The sequence below is a fragment of the Carettochelys insculpta genome, chromosome 27 (genome assembly GCF_033958435.1).
Source record: "Carettochelys insculpta isolate YL-2023 chromosome 27, ASM3395843v1, whole genome shotgun sequence".
Taxonomy (NCBI): domain Eukaryota; kingdom Metazoa; phylum Chordata; order Testudines; family Carettochelyidae; genus Carettochelys; species Carettochelys insculpta.
The window spans coordinates 15,740,638-15,762,439 of record NC_134163.1 but is presented as its reverse complement, the minus strand read 5'-3'; the positions used below and the strand labels follow the sequence as shown (position 1 = coordinate 15,762,439).

The window sequence follows — 21,802 nt, the reverse complement described above, 5'->3', positions numbered from 1 at the left end:
TTGCTGGCAGAGCACAGTGGTGCTGGGTGCAGGTTGCTGGCAGAGCACAGTGGTGCTGGGTGCGGGTTGCTGGCAGTGGTGTGGAGTGGTGCTGGGTGCGGGTTGCTGGCAGGGCACAGTGGTGCTGGGTGCGGGTTGCTGGCAGGGTGCAGTGGTGCTGGGGGTGCACAGGGCAGTGTGGTTCGGGGGCTCCAGGCAGGCTTCCCTGCAAGCAGAGCATCCAGGAGAGATGCAGCTGCTGCCCAGATGATTAGCAGAGCCCCCTCCGCCCGTGTGTCTATAGTGGTGCACAGCCGCACGCGCCTCGGTGCACAGAACAACATTTATTCCGCCCACGGACTGGGGAAAAAGGAAGGGGGAACACAGGTGTCAGGGTGGGGTGTACCCAGCGCGCGGAGACACCCCCTCCTGCCTTGTTCAGCTCCAGAGCCGTTGCCCTTTTAAGAGCTGAGCCGGGGCGGGGGAGGCGGCGCCGTTCATGGAACAGCCAACAGAGACGCGAGAGAGAGCGAGCGAGCGCGAGCCCCCCTCCCCCCGTGGCCGCGCGGCGGTTTCAAGCTCCCCCGCCCGAGCGCCGCTGCCGGGTTTGCGGCCGCTGCTCCGGGCCGGGGCCGGCCGGGCGATGGGGCGCTGCGCCGCCCGGGCTCGCTGACGGGCTGCCCAGGCCCAGCCGGCCGCAGCATGTACGCCAAGGGGAAGGGCTCCGCCGTGCCCTCGGACAGCCAGGCCCGGGAGAAGTGAGTGCGCCGGGCCGGGGCGGCCGCACATGGCGCGAGGGTCCGGGGCTGCAGCGGGGTCCGGGGCGCAGCCGCGCGCGTACGGAGTGGCCCAGCCCTCGCCCGGCGCTGCGCCTCGGGCCGGTGCGGGGCTCAACTTGGGAACTTGGCCCGGCCACGCCGGGGGTCTCGGTCCCGGCGGCCCCGGGCAGAGGCTCCCCGGCTCTTGCCGTCTCCTCCCGTCGCCCCGGGGGGCAGCGGCGTCCCTGTAGCGCCCGCCCCCCGTGGCAGAGCCGCGCCGCCGGCCGGAGCAGACGGGGGCTCTGTGGGAGGGGGCGACGCGGTGCCGGCTGAGCCTGCCCGGGGCCGGGCCGGGAGGTGCCAGGTTGGCGCAGCGTCCCCCCCCCCGGGGCACAGAGACCAGGTGGGGGGCAGATCCGAGAGCCCCGCCCCCCGGGGCCAGCGGCGCATTGTGCCTGTGCCAGGGCGACTGGGTCGGGACCCTGCGGGGCAGGAGGGTGAGCCTGGCTCCGAAACAGGCCGGGGCAGCGGCTGCCCTTGGCGCTGGTGGGTTCTTGATGGTGTTTCGGCTGCAGGATGAAGAGAAGGTGTGGGACCAGCCCCTGGAGCCCCCGGGGTGCGGGTGACACCAGAGTATGGGGGGCCCCCAGGGCTAAGCCAGTCTCCGCCTCTGAGCTGGCTCCTGCAGCAGCTCTGGGTGTCTGGTCTAGGGGACTGCGGGGCCAGAGGGGAGCTGGGGGGCTGGGAACGGGGCCGGGCAGGCTGCGGGGCCAGAGGGGGGCTGGGAACAGGGCCGGGCAGGCTGCGGGGCCAGAGGGGGGCTGGAGGTTGGCTGGGTCGGCTGCACACCCTGCCCAGGTGGCACAGGGAAAAGCAGGTGGGCAGAGGAAGCCAGCGGGAGCTGCCCACTGAGGTGCCAGGCAGCCTGGGGATGGAGCTGAGTCTAGCCACTTCTCCTGGCACGGAGGAGCTGTCCCAGCTCGCTGCCCCACACAGCAGCTGCTAGGCCCAGCCCTGCCACGGTGCCCCCCCGGGGTGCAGAAAACCAGGCAGGGGGAGCTGGTGGGGGACCAGCAGGGCGGCACTCACCAGTCGGTCCCAGACTCGGGCCCCAGGCGAGCAGCATCTGCTCTGCCTCTTCTTCCAAGTTCCTTCCCCCCAGGACTCTCGTTATAGAAGTGGCTCCTTGGGAGCAGGGGACGCACCTCCCCAGGCACATCAGTCAGCGGGGGGCTCTGTCTGTCTGCTGCCCCAGTGGCCCCCCCAGGAGGTCAGTGCCAGAACTTGCTCTGCTGCCTGTGCCCAGGTGGTGCCGGTCTCTGCCCCCCGTGTTCCAGCCCCGCCTGGCACCAGTGCCTGCCCCATGGCTGTGGCTTGGCTCCAGAATCCAGGGGAGGGTCTCTGTCCTGGGGAGGGGGATGCGAGATGCCGGGGCTCCTGGCTGGAGGTGTTGCCTGGAACATTGAGGGGCCTGCCCTGGTTAAGTGTGGCGGGGGCAGAGCATGCGCCTGAAGGCTGGGGCGGTTGGAGCACCTGGCTGACTGGGTGCTGCGCCCTGGGGTGCCCACGCAGGAGTCGGTGCAGGGTGGGGGCCTCAGCCTCTCTGGCAAGGCGGAGCTGCTCTGCCCTGGATGTGCTGCTTGCTGGCTGGGAGCCGAGCCCCCTGCCGCCGTCTCAGGGCAGGCGTTCAGGTCTGGCTGCTCTGTGGGTCTCCGGCCAGCTGCTACCAGGCTCCTGCATGGGGGCACCTGGGCCCCTCTCCTGGCACAGAGCTGGTCTCTGAGCGCCCCCTCCCTGCGGTGCCCCGCTGGGTGTGTGCTGGCCTTGCCCATGCTGCTTGGTGAGGCCAGCTGCCTGGCCCCATGGCATCTGGGGGGCAGAGCTGGAGCGGCTGCTGTGGAGGAGCAAAGTGGCAGGGCCTCGGTGCTGTCTGGGACTGAGCTGTGGGGAGAGGCTGGGGGCTTTGGGGGAACTCGGCCCATGTGGGTGCTGTCTGAGCCCTGCGCTGGGCTGGTTCTTCAGGAGAGGGGCTGGAGGGAGGGAGGCTCAAGGGGTCTGCCAGGCCCCCCCGGGCAGTCAGTTGCGTGTGCTGCGCTGGCTGGGGCTCCCCATGCAGACTGGCTGGAATCGAACGCAGGAGGTTGTTGTAGGGTCCCAGGCAGGGTTGGACCTGCCTGCGGCGGGGTGGGGTAGCTGTCCGAGGGGAGAGGCCAGTGTACTGAGCTATGCCCTGGGCCAGGGGAAGCAGGGTGCCAGTCTCTTGGGGAGATGGCAGAATGACTGGGGCAATCCAGCCTGAGCCGGGACCCAAGACTCCCTGGTGAAGGAAGCATGGTGGGGGCCAGGCCCCCCTGCAGTACGCTGTGGGGGGTGGGGCAGGCTGAGGGTTGCTGCTGCCCAGGGCGGGGGGACCAGGGCAGGGGTGGGACATGCAGGGGGCAGACCCTGCCCGTCCTGGCCTGAGGCTGGAGAAGAGGGTGAGAGAGGATTGAACTTGACCCCTGGGTGTGGGGAGCAGCCTGGCCTGTGGGGCTCTGGAATGGGGCAGGGAGGTGGCACCAGCCGAGCTGTGGGCCCTGGGCAGCCAAGCTGGAGCGCTGGCTCCAGCGAGGGTGCCCAGTTTGGCCATGTGGAGGAGGTGACGACTGTGCCCAGGGGATACTTGGACGAGAGGCTGGCTGGCTCCTGTTGGGCGAGGGGAAGGCGCTGAGGCTGGGTCTGGCAGTGCTGTGGGGCTGCCCCATGGCAGAGGGTTGCTGGGTGCTTTGGCTTGGGGTGCTGGTGAGTTACTGCCGGCTAGCCGCAGCACGCACCAGGCACACCCTGGTGGGGGGCAGCTCCCAGGATGGTCTCACTGCGGGAGCGCAGCCCCTGGGTTAGACAGCTGAGCCCTGGCTGGCCCTGGGGACGTGCTCCGCACCCCTGGGTTTCTGCTGCGGCACTGGGTGCTATTTCTTGGGGGGGTTGCAGCATCCAGCTGGGGGTGCAGCAGAGACACCCAGAGCGTCCAGGCAGCCGTGTCAGCTCTGGCACTGTGGCTGGCCGTGGAGCAGCCGGGCTCCTGCAGGTGGGCGTCTCCGCAGCCCTCTTCCTTCTGCTCCAGGTTGCTTCTGGGAGGGGTGGCTGTGGCCAGCCCGCAGCTGCTGGCGACGTGTGTGCGGGCAGGCGTGCCCAGAACAGGGTAAGGTGACTGTGTCCTGTTGCGCTACCTGGAAGATGTGGGGTCGGCCTGGCTGGCCCCGACCCTGGCACAGGGAAGGCACCTGGGGGCAGGTGGAGGGGGGTGGTTTCTGCTCGTTGTGTTCCTGGCTAGGGGCTGGGTTCAGGGCTGTGAGCCCAGCCCAGGTGGTTGGTGCTGGGCTGAGGGGTTTGTCATTCCATAGCCTTCCTTTTCCCCTGCTTCCTGCGGGCACTGGACGTGCCAGATCTCCTGATCAGAGCCTGCTGCCCTGTGCACTGGCTGCAGCCCCAGAAGTGGCTGCATCTCATGGGGATCCCAGGGGTGGAGAGACCCTGTTGCATGGGCAGGTGGGGATGTGGCTGAGGCCCCTGGCCTGGCTGGCTGGGAGCTAAAGGCTGCAGTGTGGCTGGCGGAGCCAGTGCCAGGGCAGATGAGCTCTTCTGCCAGGTTGCTGGGCCAGGAATTGCACACCACCCTGAGCCCTGCAGCAGGCTGGGTGCTGCCAGGGGCCGAGCCCATGGGACGCTCCTGTCCGGCTCCAGTTGGGAGGCCTTGTCCTGCTCCCGCTGCTGGGCTGGGAGGGGTGTGGGGCTCTGTGGGACCAGGACTGAATTCTCCAGGCTCTCGGGATGCTCCAGCTGCACATCGTTCCCAGCCCCACAGACTCCCTGGACTGGGGTCTGGCAGGCTGGCTCAGTGCCTGGGCGCAATGCAGCTCCCCACCTTCACCCAGCAGGGCTGTGGGGACGGGGACAGACCTTGCTCCCTGGTCATGCTTTTAGCACCCAGCCACCACGGCTCCTGTGGGAACTGGGGTGCTGGGGCCACACGGGGGCGAAACAAACCATGTCCCCCCGAGTGGGGCCGGGGAGGCCATGGGGAGGGGTAGGAGCCAGCTGGGAGAAATGGGTGAGTGGCACTTGTGGGGGGGGGGAAGAGGGAGCCAAGTTCTGCAGGCAGAGGGGTGGGGTTGCGGGGGGTAAACGGGGACAGCTGGGGTGTGGCCCAGCCCAGCCCAGCCTGCATCTGCCGAGGCCGCAGCGTTCACACTCCGGAGCCTCTTGCATTGTCCCGGCTCTGCAACCTGCTCTGGATGCTCTGAATAATTGATGCCTCGCAGTTCTGGCGAATGGGTGGGGAGCAGGAGCCACGGGCTGGATGGGGGGCAGGGCAGTGCCCACGGCGTAGGGGGACTGGGCGATGCTGCCCCTCCTCTCCCGTGGGCAGAGCTGGCTCCAGCTGTGTCTCAGGCCCCAGGGAGCGGGGTTGGGGGCTGCATGGTTTGCAGTGTCTCAGCCCTCTGCCCACCCTGGCTGGCTGATCTGACCCTGGGCACTGCTGGTGGTGGGCGTTTCTCGTTTCTTTTGGGGTTTTGGCGGCTCTGAAGATTTGCTTTGTTCCCACTGCAAGCCCCGGGGGCAGCGCAGGCCACAGGTTCGCGCCCAGCTGAGGAAGCTGCTGGTTCCCACTTCCGCAGCTCAAGCGCTAACCCATTAAAACGGTTGCCTCGACAGCTGGTGCCAGCCCTGCACTGCGCCAGCGCCCGCGGGGGGAGCTTGCTGAGTTGGCTGGGGTTGGGGTGCAGCAGGCTCGCCTTGGGGGCTCCCCACTGACCCACCAGCGCTGCCTGCGGTTGGAGTTGTTTGCATTTTGATGTGATGACCCCAGCTGGAGCCCCCAGCTCTAACCCTCCCCCACCCTGGGGCACAGGGACTGGCAGCAAGTGGCCGAGTCTGAGTCCTTGTCCCAGCCCTCCCGGCTCCTGGGGGCCTGGCTGGGTGCCACAGGCTCTGCCTTGCTGGCCAGGAGGGCTGGCCCGGCCTTGGCTTTAGCTGGGACAGGGCTTGGTTCTATGGGGCGGGGGGTTCTTGGCTTCCTGCCCCAGCCCGCTGTGTGGTGCTGCTCTTGTTCCACCCCAGAGGCAACTGCCTGCCCCGCTCCCCCAGTGGGGGGGCATTTACTAAATGCAGGATCTGGGACTGGGGAGGGGCCTCTGTCTGCATCCCTGGTTGGGGCTGGGGGAGAAGGAAACTCTCCCCGTGGGTCTCCGGGGGGTGCCCCATGTTCTGCTCCCCACAGCCCCCGTCCTACGTGACTGAGGCAGGCCTGGGCGTGGGGGGTCATGGGGTGAGGGCGCAGGCTCCCTGGGACTTGGCTCTGTGGGGCATCAGGACAGAACCCGCCCGAGTCCTCCTGGGAGGCAGCACTGGCCCTGTGGGCTGGGTGGTGCCGAGAGAGCCCGCCTGGGGCCAGATCCTGCTGGGGGTGAGGGCGGGGGGTGATGCTGGGACTGAAGCACGTCTCCCCTCACAGGCTGGCACTGTACGTGTACGAGTACCTGCTGCACGTGGGAGCCCAGAAATCTGCACAGACCTTTCTCTCGGAGGTGAGAGCCGGGTGTCGCAGGGCAGGGGTGGGCCCGGCCCCTCTCAGCCTGTCCTCCTGCAGGGCCGAGGCGGCGTTCCTTGTGAGCTGAGTGCTGGGGCGGCCCTGGGAGAGTCCGGTGCCACCCGGCTGATTAGCAGGGCGCCCCCAGCCAGCAGCGTGTCTGCGCATGGTGCGTGGCCGCACATCCCTCAGTGCGTACCAGACTTCCTTCCGCACATGGATGGTGCATATTTGCAGGGCACAGCCCTGGCCGGGGGGGTCTCGCAGGACACCCTGGAGGCCAGCAGGGAGCTGGAGTTGAGCCTGCAGCCCTCTGGTGAGCCCGGAGCCCAGTTGCACAGAGCTCTCTGCACAGCAGGTGGGGGTGCAGTGGGAGTGGGGCTGGAGCGCTTCAGGGGTTTGCCCACAGCCCCTGCCTGCTGCTGGGCTTCCGGCTGGGGAACCCTGTCCGGACACGGCTGGGGTGACTGGCCCGTCTCTTGCAGATCCGATGGGAGAAGAACATCACACTAGGGGAGCCCCCCGGATTCCTGCACTCCTGGTGGTGGTAAGTGTCTGCCCAGCTCCATGGCAGAGGGGTTCTGCAGGCTACAGCCACGAGGCAGGCCCGCCGTCGACCCCCCCTCTGCTGGGCTCCTGCCCTCCCCTTCTCAGCGGAGAAGGGGAATCGGGGGCGGGGCGCGGTTCCCGTCCCTGCTGGCTATTCCTGCCACTGCTGACACTCGTCACCTCGTACCCCATAAAGCTGCTGCTCTGCTTTTCCCATCAGCGCGCCAGAGCAACTGGAATTTATTTGGATCCCTGCCCCCCACCCTGCTTCCCGGAAACACCCCGGCTCCCCGGCGCTGGGCCCCGCCAAGCCCGGCTCTCACATATGGAGACAATTTGGCTGGCCCCGAACAGGCAGAAAGCACCGTCCCCAGGCAGCCACAGGCCTGGGCCTGGCCTGCCCTTACCCCCCGCCCACGTGGTGTTCTGAGGCCAGTGGGACCCATAGGGCCCATGTGCAAATGAGGGCGGCTCTGGTCTGGCCCCGACCAGCTCGTCTCGTAAGGGGGTAGAGTAAGGCCTCCGGGAGGAGGGTGGGGTGGGGTCTGTCTCTTGCCTCGCTGGAGCCTGGGCTGATGACCTGGCCTGGGGGCTGCTGAGCTCCCGCCTGTCTGCCATGACAAAGTAGCTGCCAGACGCCCGTGCGGCTGTACCTTCTGGTGCAGCCGAGCTGCTGGGGGTGTAAATCTTGCCTGGCTCCTGAGGGAGGAGCTGGCTCTGAGCTGCAGAGACGGATCTGCCTTCTCCAAGCACAGAGCGCTCCAGCCCCCCAGCTCTGTGCTGGGCCCGGCTGCCGGGCTCCTGGGGAGCACCGGGGTTCTGGCTGGAGGGGACTCTTCAGGGCCCTCTGTGTGCAACCCAGCTGTGTCTTGCTTCAGAGCCTTGTCTGACCCCACAGTAACCAGCCACGATGGCACAAGGGGGTCAGGGCTCCAGGCAGCCTGGAGCGGTGACTGGCGCACCAGGGTCTGGGTTCCATTCCCAGCTTGTGGCCTTTGGCCCGCAGGCCGGGCTGGTGAACGGGCCCAGGGGCTGGGGGAAGGCTGTGGAGCAGTGAGGCTGCCTGGCTCCTTTGTGCTCAGCGTGGGGGGCTGTGCCCGCCCTGGCACACGCGTGTGCCTCAGAGCTCTGGACTCCCCAGCTGCAGCAGGGTGATCCCTGCCCATGTTCTGCGGCGCAGGAGAAGGCGCTCCTGGGGCAGGGGGGTGCCCAGGCTCGGTGTCCCTGAAGCTGCACCGGGACCCCCGAGCAGCTGGGGTTGTAGTGGGGGAGAACAGGGCTGAGGCCCAGGGAGGTCGGGGGTGGCTGGGGGTTATGTCGGGCCAGGGCAAGTGAGCGCTGCCCAGCTCCTGCAGGGGGCGCTGTCCTGCCCAGGGCCCGGCCCTGCCCCTCACCTGTGGGGGCCATCCTGGGTGTGATGACACTGTCACATCCCAGCTTTCAGCCACTCACCACCCTGCTCCCCAGGGCGTATTTGCATACCATCTTCCTATTGGTTGCAACTGCTGGGGGGGCGGGGACAACACTGGATTTTTAAAGGGGCAGTGCTAGAAACGCTCAGCACTGGGGGGGGCCCTGGGCTCCTGTGTGGCCCTGAGCTCTGACCGGCTCTGTGGGCTGCAAATGGAACCACGACTGAGCAGGGAGACTTGCCGCCAGCTAACGGACCCCCTCCCACGCCCCCCATTCAGCCCCCAGCCAGCCGCCGGTCGGGCCGGCATGTGCCTGCTGCAGCCAGCTCCGGAGGGCCGGCCGGCCGGTCAGCAGGCGCTGCCGGGGCCGACACCCCGACCTGCAGGGGACGGGGCTAGTCCGGCGCTCCTGTGGCCACGTTCGGTCCCTGCTCAGCCCAGGCTTCCAGAGTGACCTCGGAGTGGGTCTCACTGGGCCTGGCCGCCCTGTCGGGTGGGGAAAGGGGGGATCTGCTGGGGCTCATGGAGACCAGAGCGGCCCAGCTGAGCCTGCGCTGGTGCTCAGCCACAGAGGGAGCCCCTGGGTGCCCGTGAGCCCCCCCCTCCTGCCAGGTCACCATTGGGACTCGGGTTCGCCATTTCCAGTAAATGACCAGCGGGGGCTGGGGCAGGTCTCCAGGCCGCTGGGGCGAAGCTCTGGGCTGCTGGCTCAGCTCTCCAGGCAGCAGCGTGAGACGGGAGCGAGGGTGGTGGTTGTACAGTCCCAGAGCGGCTGCGTGGCTCCCCCAGCTGCACCGTGGCACCTGTCTGCTCGCGTTGGGCGCAGGGGGCTGCAGGCTACCTTGGAGACCCAGTACTTGACGTCTTTGTAACTGAGCCTTTTCCCAGTCCTGGGCTGCTCAGAAACATGGACACCCCTCCCACTTCCACCCCGCTGCTCCTGCCTGGCCTGGCCTGGCCTGGCCTGCCCAGTGCGTGGGCTAACGGTCCAGAGAACATGAGCTGTGAGGAAACGCTGAAAGAACGGGGCTCGTTTAACTCAGAAAAGAGAGGACTGAGAGGGGACGTGATAGTGGTTTTCAGGTGGCTAAAAGGGTGCTCCGAGGAGGAGGAAGAAGAATTATTCTCCTTAAGCTCTGGTAGGCCAAGGAGCAGTGGGCTGAATTGCAGCAAAGGAGGTTGAGGATGGACGTTAGGAAAAGCTTCCTGCCTGTCAGGGTGGTTGAACACTGGAATAAATCGCCTGGGGAGGTTGTGGAGTCTCCATCGCTGGAGACATGTAGGAGCAGGTCAGAGGGATGTCTCTCGGGGTGGTCTAGGTGGCGCTTGGTCCCGTGGGGAGGGCAGGGGACTGGACTTGATGACCTCTCGAGAGCCTTTCCAGTTCTGTGGTTGTACAATTCTGTAGGGCAGGGCGGGCTCTGGCAGCCGGGTGGCTCTGGCCAGGCCCTGGCCTCCCTCTCCCCAGGATGCCGCAGCCAGATGGAAAGATTTTGGAATTTCAACTTCAGCTCCAGCTGATGTTCTTAGCAACCGTTACCAGAGAAAACACTGCAGTGGAGCCTGCAGGCTGGCGGGAGCTGGGCCAGCCCCAGAGCAACTGCTACATCTGGAATAGGATGGTCCCAGGGCACTGGGCCAGGTGCAGATGTCCCCTTGCTTTCCCCCCCCCCCCCCCCCCCCGGGTAGGGTTATTCTCCACTGCGTGCGCTGGGCCATGGCAGCCACGCACTGCCCTGAGCCAGTGGGGCCAGCCTGGGCTCCTGGCCGTGGTTAGCACCAGTGCAGAATGGGCCCCCTTGCACTGCTGGCTACTGAGCGGTGGAGTGAGTTTCAGCGGTGACTGTGCCAGTAACATCGCCCCTCGGTGGGCAGGGTGAGCTGGCTGGCACCAGCCCCCCACCCCAGCTGAGACATGGCCTGAGTCCTCGGTCTCCCTCGGAGTTCAGCCCGGCTGCTGCTCCGGAACAGCCCAGGTGGAGGGAGCGCAAGGCTGCAGCGGCAGGACTGGGAGCTGGAGGCTGCAGATCTGGGTGGAGACGCCCCGGAGCTGTGGCTCGGGCGGGAGCGAGGGGCACTGGCAGAGGTGCCGCCGGCGGGGGGTGCCCAGGGTCGGACTGATGCGCTCTCTCCTGCAGCGTGTTCTGGGACCTGTACTGCGCGGCGCCCGACCGCCGGGAGACCTGCGAGCACTCCAGCGAAGCCAAGGCCTTCCACGACTACGTGAGTAGCTGCGGGCGGTGGTGCGGGGCGGGGGCCGTGCGCAGGCCTTGGGGCAGACCTGCCCTCCCCCACCCTGCTTGTGTATCCTCAGCCCTCCCCATGGCGGAGACTCTTCTTTGCCAGGCTCTGCGCGCGCTCCTGTCTCATTGGCACACGGCCCAGCCAGGTCGTGCGCTCTGCTGGGGGGAGGTATGGCCCAGGCCCAGGGCTCTCGGGCTGGGGCAGGGGGGTGGGGGCAGGAGCTCAGGGCCAGCAGCTGGCCCCTGGGCTCCCAGCCAGGAGGGGTTAGCTGGGCTGTCCTGGGGCTCCCAGGTCGGACTCAGGCACTCGCTGTGTTCCGCATGGCTGGGCTGCTCCCTTGGGCCTTTGTCTTACGGGCACCAGCGTCCCAGGGCTTAAACAAATCCCCAGCCTGGCCAGCCGTGGCTGGGGGAACGTGACCTATTTCAGACGGGACACGGGAGGCGCGGAGGGGCCATCGTGCTCCTGAGCCCTGGCACTGCGCCTTCCCCGACTCTGCCCTGGTTGTGCTGTCCCCGCCCCGGGGTGCTGCCTGCATTGGCCTGACTGCAGCCCCCGCGCGGGAGCCTCAGGGTTCTCCAGGGAGGCTGGGCTGGAGGGGGCGGCCGCTGGGGCGACACGTCCCATTGGGCAGTGGCAGACCCGGGATCCCAAGGCCCATCCTGTCCGATCCCTGCAGGTGTGCCTCACCATTGCCCGGGACGGTGAGGAGGGTGTCCAGTCGGGAATCCCCCTCCAGGCACTCCTTACTCCCTGTCTGGGGCCTGCTGGGGGGAGTGTCCAGGTGTCGCTCTGCGGGGCCATTGCTGGCTATTGCCTTATGTCCCCCACTGTCCTCTCTGCTCCCTGGCGGGTGTTCAGAGCGCACGAGCAGGAGCCATCTCTGCCCAGGCCCCAGAGCTCTGTGCACGTGCGTGTGCAGCTGTGGCACCTGCTGGAGCATGTGAGGGGCGCCTCGCGTGGGCAGGCAGACTCCGAGGGAGCCCTTGGACAGGCGGCCCAGGCTGGAGGGACCCTCTCCCAGCGTGGGAACTTCCTGAGAAGCTGGGCCCAGAACCGTGCCTGGCCAGGGTTCTGCACTGCCCGTCTCTGAGTGTCCCCAGAAGCAGCCTGAGGTGGGGACTCCCGGGGAAGCCTGTGCCCAAGGCCTGGTGCTCATGGTGTAGCAGGAGGGCGTGGATGGGGGCAGGGTTCTCTGCACCCCCCAGGCCCATCAGCAGCCAGGCGTGGACGGGAGGTGGGGAGCAGCTGCCGTGTGGGCGCAGGGAGGCTGCGGCTTTGTGCCGACAGCTGCTTCTCCTGGCACTTCATTTGTGTTGTCAGCTGTATTGTCTCCCTGCTCAGTAGCGCGCTGGCCAGCCGGGGTGCAGGGCGGGGACCTTCAGGCAGGGGTTTGCACTGCGCTAGTGCCTCCAGGGGGATATGGGGCACGGGGGCTGGAGCTGCTTTCCTGGACTGTCCTTGTGCCTGTGGCTGGCTCTGGTGCAGGATAGGGCAGTACCCAGGTGAGCGGTGTTGACAGGCTCATTTCAAAGCAGCTCTCCTCCTGCTGGGGGGACGCCAGCCATGTGGCCAGGCTGGGCCTTCTCCCTGCTGTGGGGCTGGTGTCTGGAGAGCCAGGTGTGAGGGTGGCTGTGTGTTGGGGCGCTCCCTGTGAACCTTTAGGCTCCTGTCACACGAGCCGTTGGCTGTTCCTTGGGTGGCAAGAGCTCTGTCACTGAAGGGTGGGGTGGGGTGGGATCCGTCGCCCTCGGGGAAAGCTGCTGCGGCTGGATGAGAGCTGGTGCCCCTTGGCGGGAAAGGACCTGGCACTGCCTGGGGGAATTGGCAGCTCCCAGGGCTGCAGCCTGCAGCAGTGAGGCCAAGGACGGGCTCACTTCCCTGCAGCGTGCGCCTGGTGGGATGCAGGATCCCCAAGCTGTCTGTTCGCGAGGGGCAGGGTCCCTGGGTGAAGCCCGGCTGAGCAAGGGGCAGGCTGGCGGTTGGGCCAGGCAGGGAGGGGAGACGGGTTAGCAGGGGTGACCTGGCAAAACCAATGGGGTGCTGGCCAGGTGCCAGGAGGTGTTGGGCAGGACACCTGACCCTGCTCTGCCTGGGAGGGGGAGCAGTGGGGCTGGAGCTGGGGGGAGGGGGGGACCTGCTGGGCCACACTGGTCAGTGGGAGTTGAAGTTGGGACTGGATGGGACCCAGGCCCCACACCCTGTGGAAGATCACGGGTGCTCAGCCAGGGCAGGGAGGGACTGTGCCCCCTCACTGCTGGCCAAGGGCCTGGGGCAGGCATCCAATGGTCTGGTGGGGGCAGGGCTCTGGTTACAGTGGTGGTGGGGCAGCTGCAGCCAGGCCCCCACCCCGGTGACCAGCTGCAGGACAGAGCCCTGAGCAGGGCACAGCTGGGCAGGTTCAGCTGCAGCTTGTGAGCAGAGGGGGCTGGGTGGAGCTGGCTGGGGTGGGGGGGCTCCTGCCAGTCTCTGGCTGCCTGCGGGCCAAAGTGCTGGACAGGGGTGAGCTCGCTTGGCGGGTCTGTGCATGATCTTTCCCCCGCCGTGGGCACGGCCGTGCGCTGCCCCCCAGTCCCGCTCTGCGGCTGCCCCCTCGCTCTTGGCCTGCAGTGCCACCGGCCCTGCGCATGGCTGGCAGCAGCGCAGGAGGCCGGAGCGGTGCCCTGGGTTCCCGAGGGGGCAGGGCCTGGCTGGCGAGCCAGGCCTCTTCCTGTCAGGGTGGTGACTGGGCTGGGGGGGATCTTGGGGTTCCCCCTTCAGAGCGGCTGAGAGGCTTTCCGAGCAGCTGGGCACTCGGGCACCTAACCGCTCCTGGACCTTTGTGCCAGGGCCACCTGCTTCCCTCTTTGGGCAGTGGCTCTGGGCCAGCAGCAGGGAGCCCACTGGCTGCCGCGGGTGGCGCGGAGCTAGCGGAGGGCAGCTCCCCTTCCCTGGGGGCCCCTGCGGCTCGGGGGGGTGTGGGGCAGCCGAGGTCGCCGGTGCTGGCTCCGCTGCACCTGGCTGCCCTTGGCTGGCAGGCCGCGGTGTGCGGGGCATTAATATTTCAGGCCCAGGCTGCAGGAGCTCTGTGCACATGAATAATTTTCTGGGAGGGGAGCGAAGCGCCAGGCCGGCCCCCGTGGGAATCGGCCGGCACGCTCCGGAGAGCGCAGGGCGCGCCAGCTCTTCTGTGTGTGTGTGTGGGGGGCACTTAAAGGGGCAGCAGCTCATTGCAAGCTTCTCGGCTCCCGCCCCCCGCGGGGTGTCTGGCCTGAGCCCAGCCCCAGGGACTGCTGCCCCCAGAAATCTCCAGGGCCAGGCACCGTGGTGTGTGTCTCCCTGGAAGCTGGTCCGTGCATCCCGCCTGTGGGAGTGTGCAGAGGCGTAGCCGTGTGTGTGCGTGCAGTCCCCGTGAACAATCGTGTCACACCCCTCCCGCATGCACCCCGCCAGGATCCCTGCCCCCAGCCCCGGCTGCTCCCTGGCGCCACCCCCAGCCCAGTGTTCAGGGCTCACTTTAAATCCCATTTCCAAGGTTTAATTTGTAACCAGAAGGGCAGCAAACTCGGCAGCTGGGGCTCTGGAGCTGGTGCCCTGGGCTCCCCGTGTTGAGCGGGACCTAGCCTGGATGGGGGATCCCTGGGGCAGAGCTGGGCTGGCGAGTGTGTGGCAGTCTCCCGGTGTCCTGTGTATGCACAGCCCCTGTCCCCCTGCTCTCGGGGGGGGGTGTGCTTGTCTTTGGGGCCCCAGTGCACCTCCAGCAGCTCTGCTGTGTGGCCCTGTGGGGGGGTCTGACCCACAGGGAAGGGCCCCCTCCCGTCACAGCTTTGCAGGGGAAAGCAGTTTGGGGGGAGCTGGGGCAGGTCTGGGGGTGCTCAGGGCCTCAGGAGGATACTGCTGGACATCGCTGAGCGATGGAGCAAGGCTCGCTCAGTGTGGGCCCAGCAGCACAGACATCTGGGGAGCATCAGCCCAGGCAGCCGGCACAGGAGCCAGGAACAGCCGGCAAACATGTTGTCGCCTCTCGGCTGTGCCTGGCTCCGGGGCACCCTGCCAGGCTTGCCGCTGGCGTGGCACCAGCTGAGCCCTTGAGGCCCTTTCCCTGCATGCAGCTGGACAGGGTCTGGGGCCTGCTTTCCCCTCCCCCTGCCCTGGCACACCCTGGCACTCAGGCAGCCTCCAGGAAGGGCCCTGCTCCCGGGCCATGTGCGCCCCCCATGCCGTCCTGCCAGGCAGAGACCTCCCTGGCTCCTCTCTCACAGCGCAGCCCTGCAGGGCCTCAGTTCCCATGGCTCAGACATGGCACGTGCCCGGGGGGGGGACAGTACATTCCTTGGGGGGGATGGGGCCAGGGGTCAGCACTCAGGGGCCTGGACACTTATCTACACAGGCCTCCTGGGGAGTTAATCAGTGGCCACAGAGTCAACAGCGCAGCTGCTGGTGCAGCCTGTGTTTGACTAGCGTGGGGCTGGCCCCCACTGCTCCTCCAGCTCTGGTTCTGCTGCCAAGCCCCACGCCCCCTGTGGCTGGGTGCTTGGCTGTGCCTGCGGGGCTGGCCCCCGGGGACGGGGCTGCTCAGTTTTACCTGCGCCAGGCAAGGGAGGGCTGGGGTGCTGCTGGGCAGAGGGAGGGGAGCTCGGCCCCATGGCAGTGTGGGGCTCCAGGGAGCTGGGGTGGAGACCAAGGCCCCATGTGGGGAGCCTGGTAGTGGCGGCTGTGTGGAGAGGGGGCTGGTGCTGTAGCTGGTTGGAGGTGAAACTGTGGGTAGTGGACCCCCAGGGGCCTGGGGGCACCCGGCATCAGGCAGCCCCCTTGGCATGGCACAGCTCTCCCCCGGCTCCCCTTAGGGCAGGGCCATCCCCCCTTGCGCCATGGCTGGCCCCTTCCCAGCTCCGGCCCAGCTTGGTGCCTCTCTCCCAGCCCTGGACTTCCCCCAGGTGTGGCTCCCCCAGCCTCTGCAAGGAGCCAGCTGCTTGCAGGTCTGAGTACTGGGGCTGCAGACAGGCAGATGGGAAGGAAGTGGGAGCCCTGTGCCCCCCGGCCCAGCGCTGTGAGCCTTTGTCTTCCACGTGGTGCTGTGGGGCACCCTGGGGCGGGGCCATGCAGGGGTGGGGCAGCCCTAGGGTGCACCGGATCTTGCTGCAGGAGTTCGGGCATGGGAACTGGCATGGGGGGCATGGTGCCCTAGGGCAAGCTGGCAGCTTGGGAGGGCTGTGAGCCCGGCCGTGGGGCTGGGGATGCCATCACCATGCCCTTGTTTGGGGAAAGTTCTGAGCGGTGACTCCTGCCCCCATCCCTGCCTGGGCCGCCCTCTGCCCCCTTACCCCCAGCTCTTCCCTCCGCCGTCAGGCTGGTTATGTTGGCAGTGACAGCCCCCCAGGGGGCTCCTGGCACCTTGCCCAGGAGGGGGTGTCAAGCCACAACACTTGGGGCTCCATGTCCCCCAGCACGAGAGAACCCCCGGTATGGCCCTTGCCAGGGAAGGGGCTGTCTCCACGCTCCAAGCCCCTGCCGGGGGTGCTGGGCATGCCGGGAGCTGGAGGGGACTGGCTCTGCCTCTGCCCCACGTCCCTGGCAGGTCACCCCTGGGGCTGGAGGGTTGTGAATGCACCAGCGTTGGGCAGCTCTGGGCAAATGCAGGCCGCCTTTGAGAGCAAAGCCAGCCCCTGCCTCCGCTCCCTGGATCTACCACCTGCTCCCACATCCCCACCCAGCTCCCCCAGCCCGCCTGGCCCTGGGTCTGCCCCTCCCCTACCACCTGGGTTCCTCTCCCCCATCTCCCACCCCTTGCTGGGTCCTGGGCGGGGCTGGGGGACAAAGTTGGGCCTAGACCAGGTGTGAGATGCTGGGGGTGCAGCTCCCTGCCTGTCGCAGCCGTTGCTCGGAGGCAGTAGGTTCTAGTGGTGAGAAACTGGGAGGGAGAGTCAGACCCTGTGGCGTCTGTTCCAGGCTCGGTCCCTGGCTCGCTGTCTGTCCGTCTGTCCATCTCCGGCCGTTCGCTCTCTCTGGAATGGGGTCTAGGTCCAGCCTGCAGACCCCTGCCTGGGGGCTGCCCAGGCTGAGCGAAGGGTTGTACGGGGTGAGGTGGGGTCTGGCGTGGAAGGGGTTAACGTGCCCCCCCCCCCAGGCGAGCCAGCTCTGGGCTGCTCATGCAAACCCGCTTGTCGGGGCCCCGCTGCACAGCCAGGCCCCCCGCCCCCCGCCGGGTGCTCTGTGCAGAACCGAGTGCCCTGCCGCCGCTAATGAGAATCTGGGGTCGGCCGGCACAGGCAGCCCGTTGCCATGGCAGCGCTGCCTTGCATATGTAAAGTGGAAGCGCGGGGGGAGCAGGGGGGCCGGGCGTGGGGCATCGGGGGCACAGCCCCTCAGGTCACGGCCCAGTGCAAACCGCCTGCACCTTGGCTGGGGGCTGGCCCCAGGCCAGGCAGTGCCACCGGGGGTCCTGGCTGCAGCAGGACTGGGCTCTGCTGCTGCCGCCTTGTGACGGGGCCAGTAATGAGGGGCCAGCGCCCCGGCCCCCAGAATTGATCACTGCAGTGGCAAAGGAGCCTGAGCAGGGCCCTGCCTCTAACCACTAGCACCTACTGCCAGCCAGCGGCTGCTGCGACAGCCAGCCTCTCCGTTTCCCTCCCTGCTCCCGGGAGCAGCCTGTGGGGGGTCCAGCCCCAGGCCCCACACTGCAGGCTCTGTCCCACCAAGGCAGGCAGGCAGGCTGGGACGCAGCTGAGCAGAGTAGCAGTAGCTGTCCTCTGGGAGTGTCCAGGGGCTGGGGCGAGTCTGCCTACGGGACTGGCTCTGACTCTGGCAGGCTCCCTTGGCCTCTCCAGTGTTCTGAGCCCCCCAGCTCACGTCCCAGGCCCCCGCCAAGCCATGGCAGAAGTGCCTCGCTTGGGAGTGCAGGAGAAGGCCCTGGGGGCTGGCCTGCAATACCCACCTTTTTCAGCCCTGTCGGGGAGATGGGGGGCACTGACTGCCCCCTGTGGGCAGGCCCATGGCCTCACACCCCTTGCTGGCTGCGGGGGAAGGGGGTGGCACAGGGACCAGCTGCCCCTCCTGGCCACCGGCCAAACCCTGGGGCTGGCCATGGGAACATAAGGGTTGATTGTTCCCGGCACGGCGCTGCCCCCTGCTGGCTCTGCGCCGATAGTGGGGAACCCAGCCCCAGCCTGGGAGCTGCCACAGCCCCTGTGTGGACTGGACAGGGTTCGGGGCTGGGGGGTGGCTGGTCTGTGGGGGTGGCATTGGCAGGGGCTGAGATGCTCCAGCACGGGGCGCTCCTGTCCCCTGGGGGGCAGAGAGGGGTAGGGAGTGCTGCGGGTGGTGCCCCCAGCCCCTCTGCTTCTGTGGTGCATGACACCCCCCGGCCATGTGGTGCTGCTGGCCAGGGCCAGGGGCGGGTGCCGCACTGCGCAGTGCGACCCCATGGGAAGGAGCAGCCCTGGGGCCAGGCTCTGCGCTGGGGGCTGGCGCCCCAGGCCACAGCAGGAGGGTGGGAGGACACCCTGTCAGAGGAGGGGATCTGTCACCATGTTGCATCCCAAAGCTCTGCAGCAGCAGCAGCCGCCTGGCCTACGAGCACAGCTGGGCACGATGCTGGGGTCCCGCTCCCCAGGGCCTGCATCTGCCCCCTGCCTCTGCTCTGCAGCGCTCGGCTGCCCTCTGGTGTGGTGTGGTGTGAGCCCCGGGTTGCTGGGCCGGGCTCGGCATTGGGGAGGGTTCCCGTGCTCGGGGCTTGCACGTGTGCGTGTGACTCTCCAGCACGCCTGCCCCACGTGGCCCCTGTCTGTGCTGGGTGCTGCGTGGGGCAGGTGGCCTTGGAGGCTACGGCAGGTCTTCATCTCTGCCCTTCCCTGCTACAGCCAGGGTGCCCCAGCAGGGCAGGCAGCGGTGGTCCTGCCCCCTGGGAGTTCACTGGCTGCCTGCGGGCTCCAGGCGGTTCCCCCCTTTCAGTCGCAGTTAATGCCTGTGCATCTCGTTAGCACCCCTCACTGCGGCCTCCAGGTCGCCCCAGTGCACCGCTCTGGGTGCTGCCCAGCAGCCCGGGCAATGGTGGGAGGGAGCCTGGTGGGGGAGGGCTGAGCGGAAAGGGGGCAGGAGGAAGCATTGCTGGAAGAGCTGGCACAGTGGGCAGGTGCTTGTTGGGTGCTGGGGATCCTCTAGCTGCCAGTTTCTCCCCTGCCCCGGCTCCCAACAGCGGCCTGGGTTGAGTCCCCTCTGCTGCACATGCTCCATCCTGCCCTTCTCCTTGCTTCTCCCAGCAACCCCCCTACCCCCCGGTGCCCACAGCCAGCCCCCAGCTGCCTCTCGCCCCAGCCCCACCTTGTTTCTCTCCCTGGTTTTTGTGACCTTGATGCAGCAGGAGAAGCAGACGCCCCAGCCTGTTGCCATGGTTACACCTGTTTTGCATCTCCGGGCATAGTGGGGCTCTGAGTGACAGCTCTGGGGACCCCTGTCCCTACTCCCCCTGCCCCAGACAGCCCCTCGCCCTCCATGCTGGTCACTGCCTGTGCAGCAGGTCTGACACAGACCCAGCTCAGCCACGTCTCAGGTCATCGGCCAGCCCAGGGGGTTCAGGGGATCTGAAGGATGCCTGGGTGCTGGGCTCCCTTGGGTGCCTGCTCTGTTGGGGTGCTGAGCTCTTGTTGCCCAGTGCCACTGGGCTGGGAGACTGGTGCCCTGTCACCCTGCGCTCCAGCCCTGCCTGGGGGCCAGGGCCACGGCCAGGAATCTCCTGGGGCTTCTGTTCTGCCAGCCTTGCTGGGGCCCGGCTCAGCCTCTGTAACCCTCTCCCCAGCGGTGGGGTCGGGGCTGCCCAGGCTGACCTCACACTCGCCACCTGGATGGGGGTCAGGCCCTGCTGTCCAGGTGCCCCTTGTGTCCTGCTTGGCGGGGCCCCAGAGGGCCAGCCAGGCTCTGCCCAGCAGGCACACCTTGCCCTGCCGCGCGCATTGTCTGCTTGGAAGAGCCTTGGGCAGCTGCTGGCTGTTAGCCTGGGGACACCGGGACCAAGTTCCATGGGCTGCAGGACAGACTCAGGCCAGTGTCTGGGAGACCTGGCTAGTTCCCCCTCCCAGAGGGCTCCTCCGGGCCCTGCTCCGACACTTCTGGGGCCCAAGGCAGCCTGGTCCCTGGGGACACCAGAGCTCTGCCCAAGCTGAGGGTGGGGTGCTCTGAATTACCCCAGCCTGCTCAAAAAGACATTCACCAGCCGTCCGGCTGTGCCGTGCCATGCCAGGGGGCCCGGCCACACCCTAGCAGCGCCCCGCCATATGCAGTATCGTGCTGCGGCCAGGCAGGGAACCCTGAGTACCTGGGGAGGAGTTTGGGAACCGGGTGAACGGTCAGAGCTACTTGCCAGGGGACGCCCAGCAGGGCAAAGCATGGCTAGGCTGCAGGGAGCTCCACGCAGAGCGCAGGTGGCCGGCGGCGAGGGGGTTAATGAGCACGCGCGGAATGGGGGGGCATGTTTTGCAGGGCCGTCTGGGGGGTGCCGGTTTCATGGGGTGCCGCTCGGCTGCCTCGCCTCCGGCGCTGTTGGTTTTGGCTGCCTGCACAGACTCTCCATTGTCTTGCAAATGATTTGTGCGCGGCTGTAAAGTGAGTTCAGCTGGGCCCAGCCTGCGCTGATCCTGCAGCTGATAAATGAGGCAGGGGGCCATAGCGTTGTCTGCCCAGCCGGCTGCAGGGCCCTAGCGCTCGCGCCTCTCCCCTTCCCCACTGGAGCAGAGGGGTTGCGTGGGCTGAGCCCCCAGCCCTGGGATGGGCCAGAAGGGTGCTGGGCCAGGCGGAGGCAGGGGGCTTCACGTGGCGAGGGGGGGTGCTGACTTGGGAGAGCTGCCCTGCCCTGCCCATGGCCTGTCTGGCATGGCAGCAGAAGACCTGGGCCTCTGGCTGCAGGAGTCCAGCGGCAGAGCTCCTCGGGCTCTGGGGCCGGAGCATCAGGAAAGCTGGGTGTGAGCTCCCCCCTGCTCCGTCACACTGGGCCTCTGCTCCCCTGGCTGCAGGTTTCTGGCAGGTGCCTTTGCGCCCCAGTGAGACTCGCCTGCATGGGCTGGTTCGTGTGAGAGCCCCTGGGGGGGAGCTCCCTTGGGCAGCCTGGACCCTCCAGCTGACCTGTCTGACAACAAGGGCAGGTGGTTCCAGCGTGAGTTGTGTGTAAGGGAGCAAGTCTGGGCCTTGGTTTCCCCGGGCTGCGTGTGTGGCATGTCCCACCTGAGTGGCTGGGAGATTGTTACCCTGCGCCGCATCCTGGGGGTGGGGGGGAGGTGCTGGGGGCTGACGTATCACTACCCCCTCTCCTTGCTGCCTGGTCTCCTGGGGTGCAGGGGGTGGGCTGCTTGGTGCACCTTAGCTGCATTGAGGCTTTTCTGCAGCCCCTGGCTCTGAGGGCTCCCTAGGGGCAAAGTGGTCCCCCAGCCTGCCTGCCCCTCCTGTCCTGCTGCACCCCTGCTGGGCTTGCCATGGTGTGCTCAGGGCTCGGGCACCCCCTGCAGATCCTACGCAGGCCCACCAGCTCCTCCCAAGGAGCAGCTTGCTGCATCTGAGACAGTGCCTGGGCGTCACAGCAGTGCCCAGACCCTCCTGCCTGCCCCATTGCAAACAGCTTGGGAGGAGAATGCCTGGTCCTGAGCCTGCGCCCTCCTGGGCTGGCACATGGCGGGGGGCAGCCGAGAGGAGAGAAGGTGCCTGGCACTGGCGGTGTGTGGGGGGTGCAGCTGCCCGTCTGCTCCTGCCCCAGCTGCAGCTGCAGCTGCGTTGCATGTGGGCGCATGGTAGGGAGTTAGTGAGTGAGAAGCCCACCTGCCCACGCAGCCTCCTCGCCTTGGCTGTCCACGCCAGGGCTTGCCGCCCAGCTTGCTGCACCCAGCAGGGAGGGGGTTGCCCCTTGCACCTCCCCACCCAGGAGCTCTGCAGCGCAGCGCCTGCAGCCACCTGGCCCCATGGGGCTGCTGAGCGGAGGGGCCGTGCCAGGGCGGGGAGGCGTGACGGAGGGCGTGTCTAGGCGAGGCTGGCTGCCTGCGGGGTCTGCTTGCTCAGGGGGGACATCTGTCGAGGAAGGGATTAGTCATGGTTCACGCCAGTGAGTCACTGGCTCCGGAGGGGAGCTGCCGGGCTCCCAGCAGAGCACACGCCACCGTGGGCGCACACACCGAGTCGCCAGCACTGGGGAAAGGCAGCCCAGCTCTCCGGCTGGCCCATGGTGGCGTCCCCGGAAGGGGCCTGTTGATGTCACCCCAGCCTGTGATGTCGTGCTGCCCGTGCTCGGGGGGTGTGGGCTCCAGCGGGTGGTGGTTCTGCTCCTGTGTGCAGCG

The 21,802-nt window shown here is 67.7% G+C and overlaps 1 protein-coding gene across 2 annotated transcripts in view; it reads left to right on the top strand.

Moving 5' to 3' along the window:
• The first annotated feature begins 544 nt into the window (after positions 1-544).
• Positions 545-21,802, top strand: part of SSBP4 (single stranded DNA binding protein 4) — a 33,176-nt gene continuing 11,918 nt past the window's right edge. Inside the window, exons 1-4 of one of the 2 annotated variants that reach the window (XM_074978193.1) lie at positions 545-737; positions 6,232-6,304; positions 6,792-6,853; positions 10,406-10,490. In XM_074978193.1, the coding sequence (XP_074834294.1) occupies positions 682-737; positions 6,232-6,304; positions 6,792-6,853; positions 10,406-10,490 (276 nt within the window). In that variant the 5' untranslated portion in view covers positions 545-681. The remainder of the gene's footprint in view (positions 738-6,231; positions 6,305-6,791; positions 6,854-10,405; positions 10,491-21,802) is intronic. The other variant, XM_074978192.1, reaches the window with a different exon arrangement.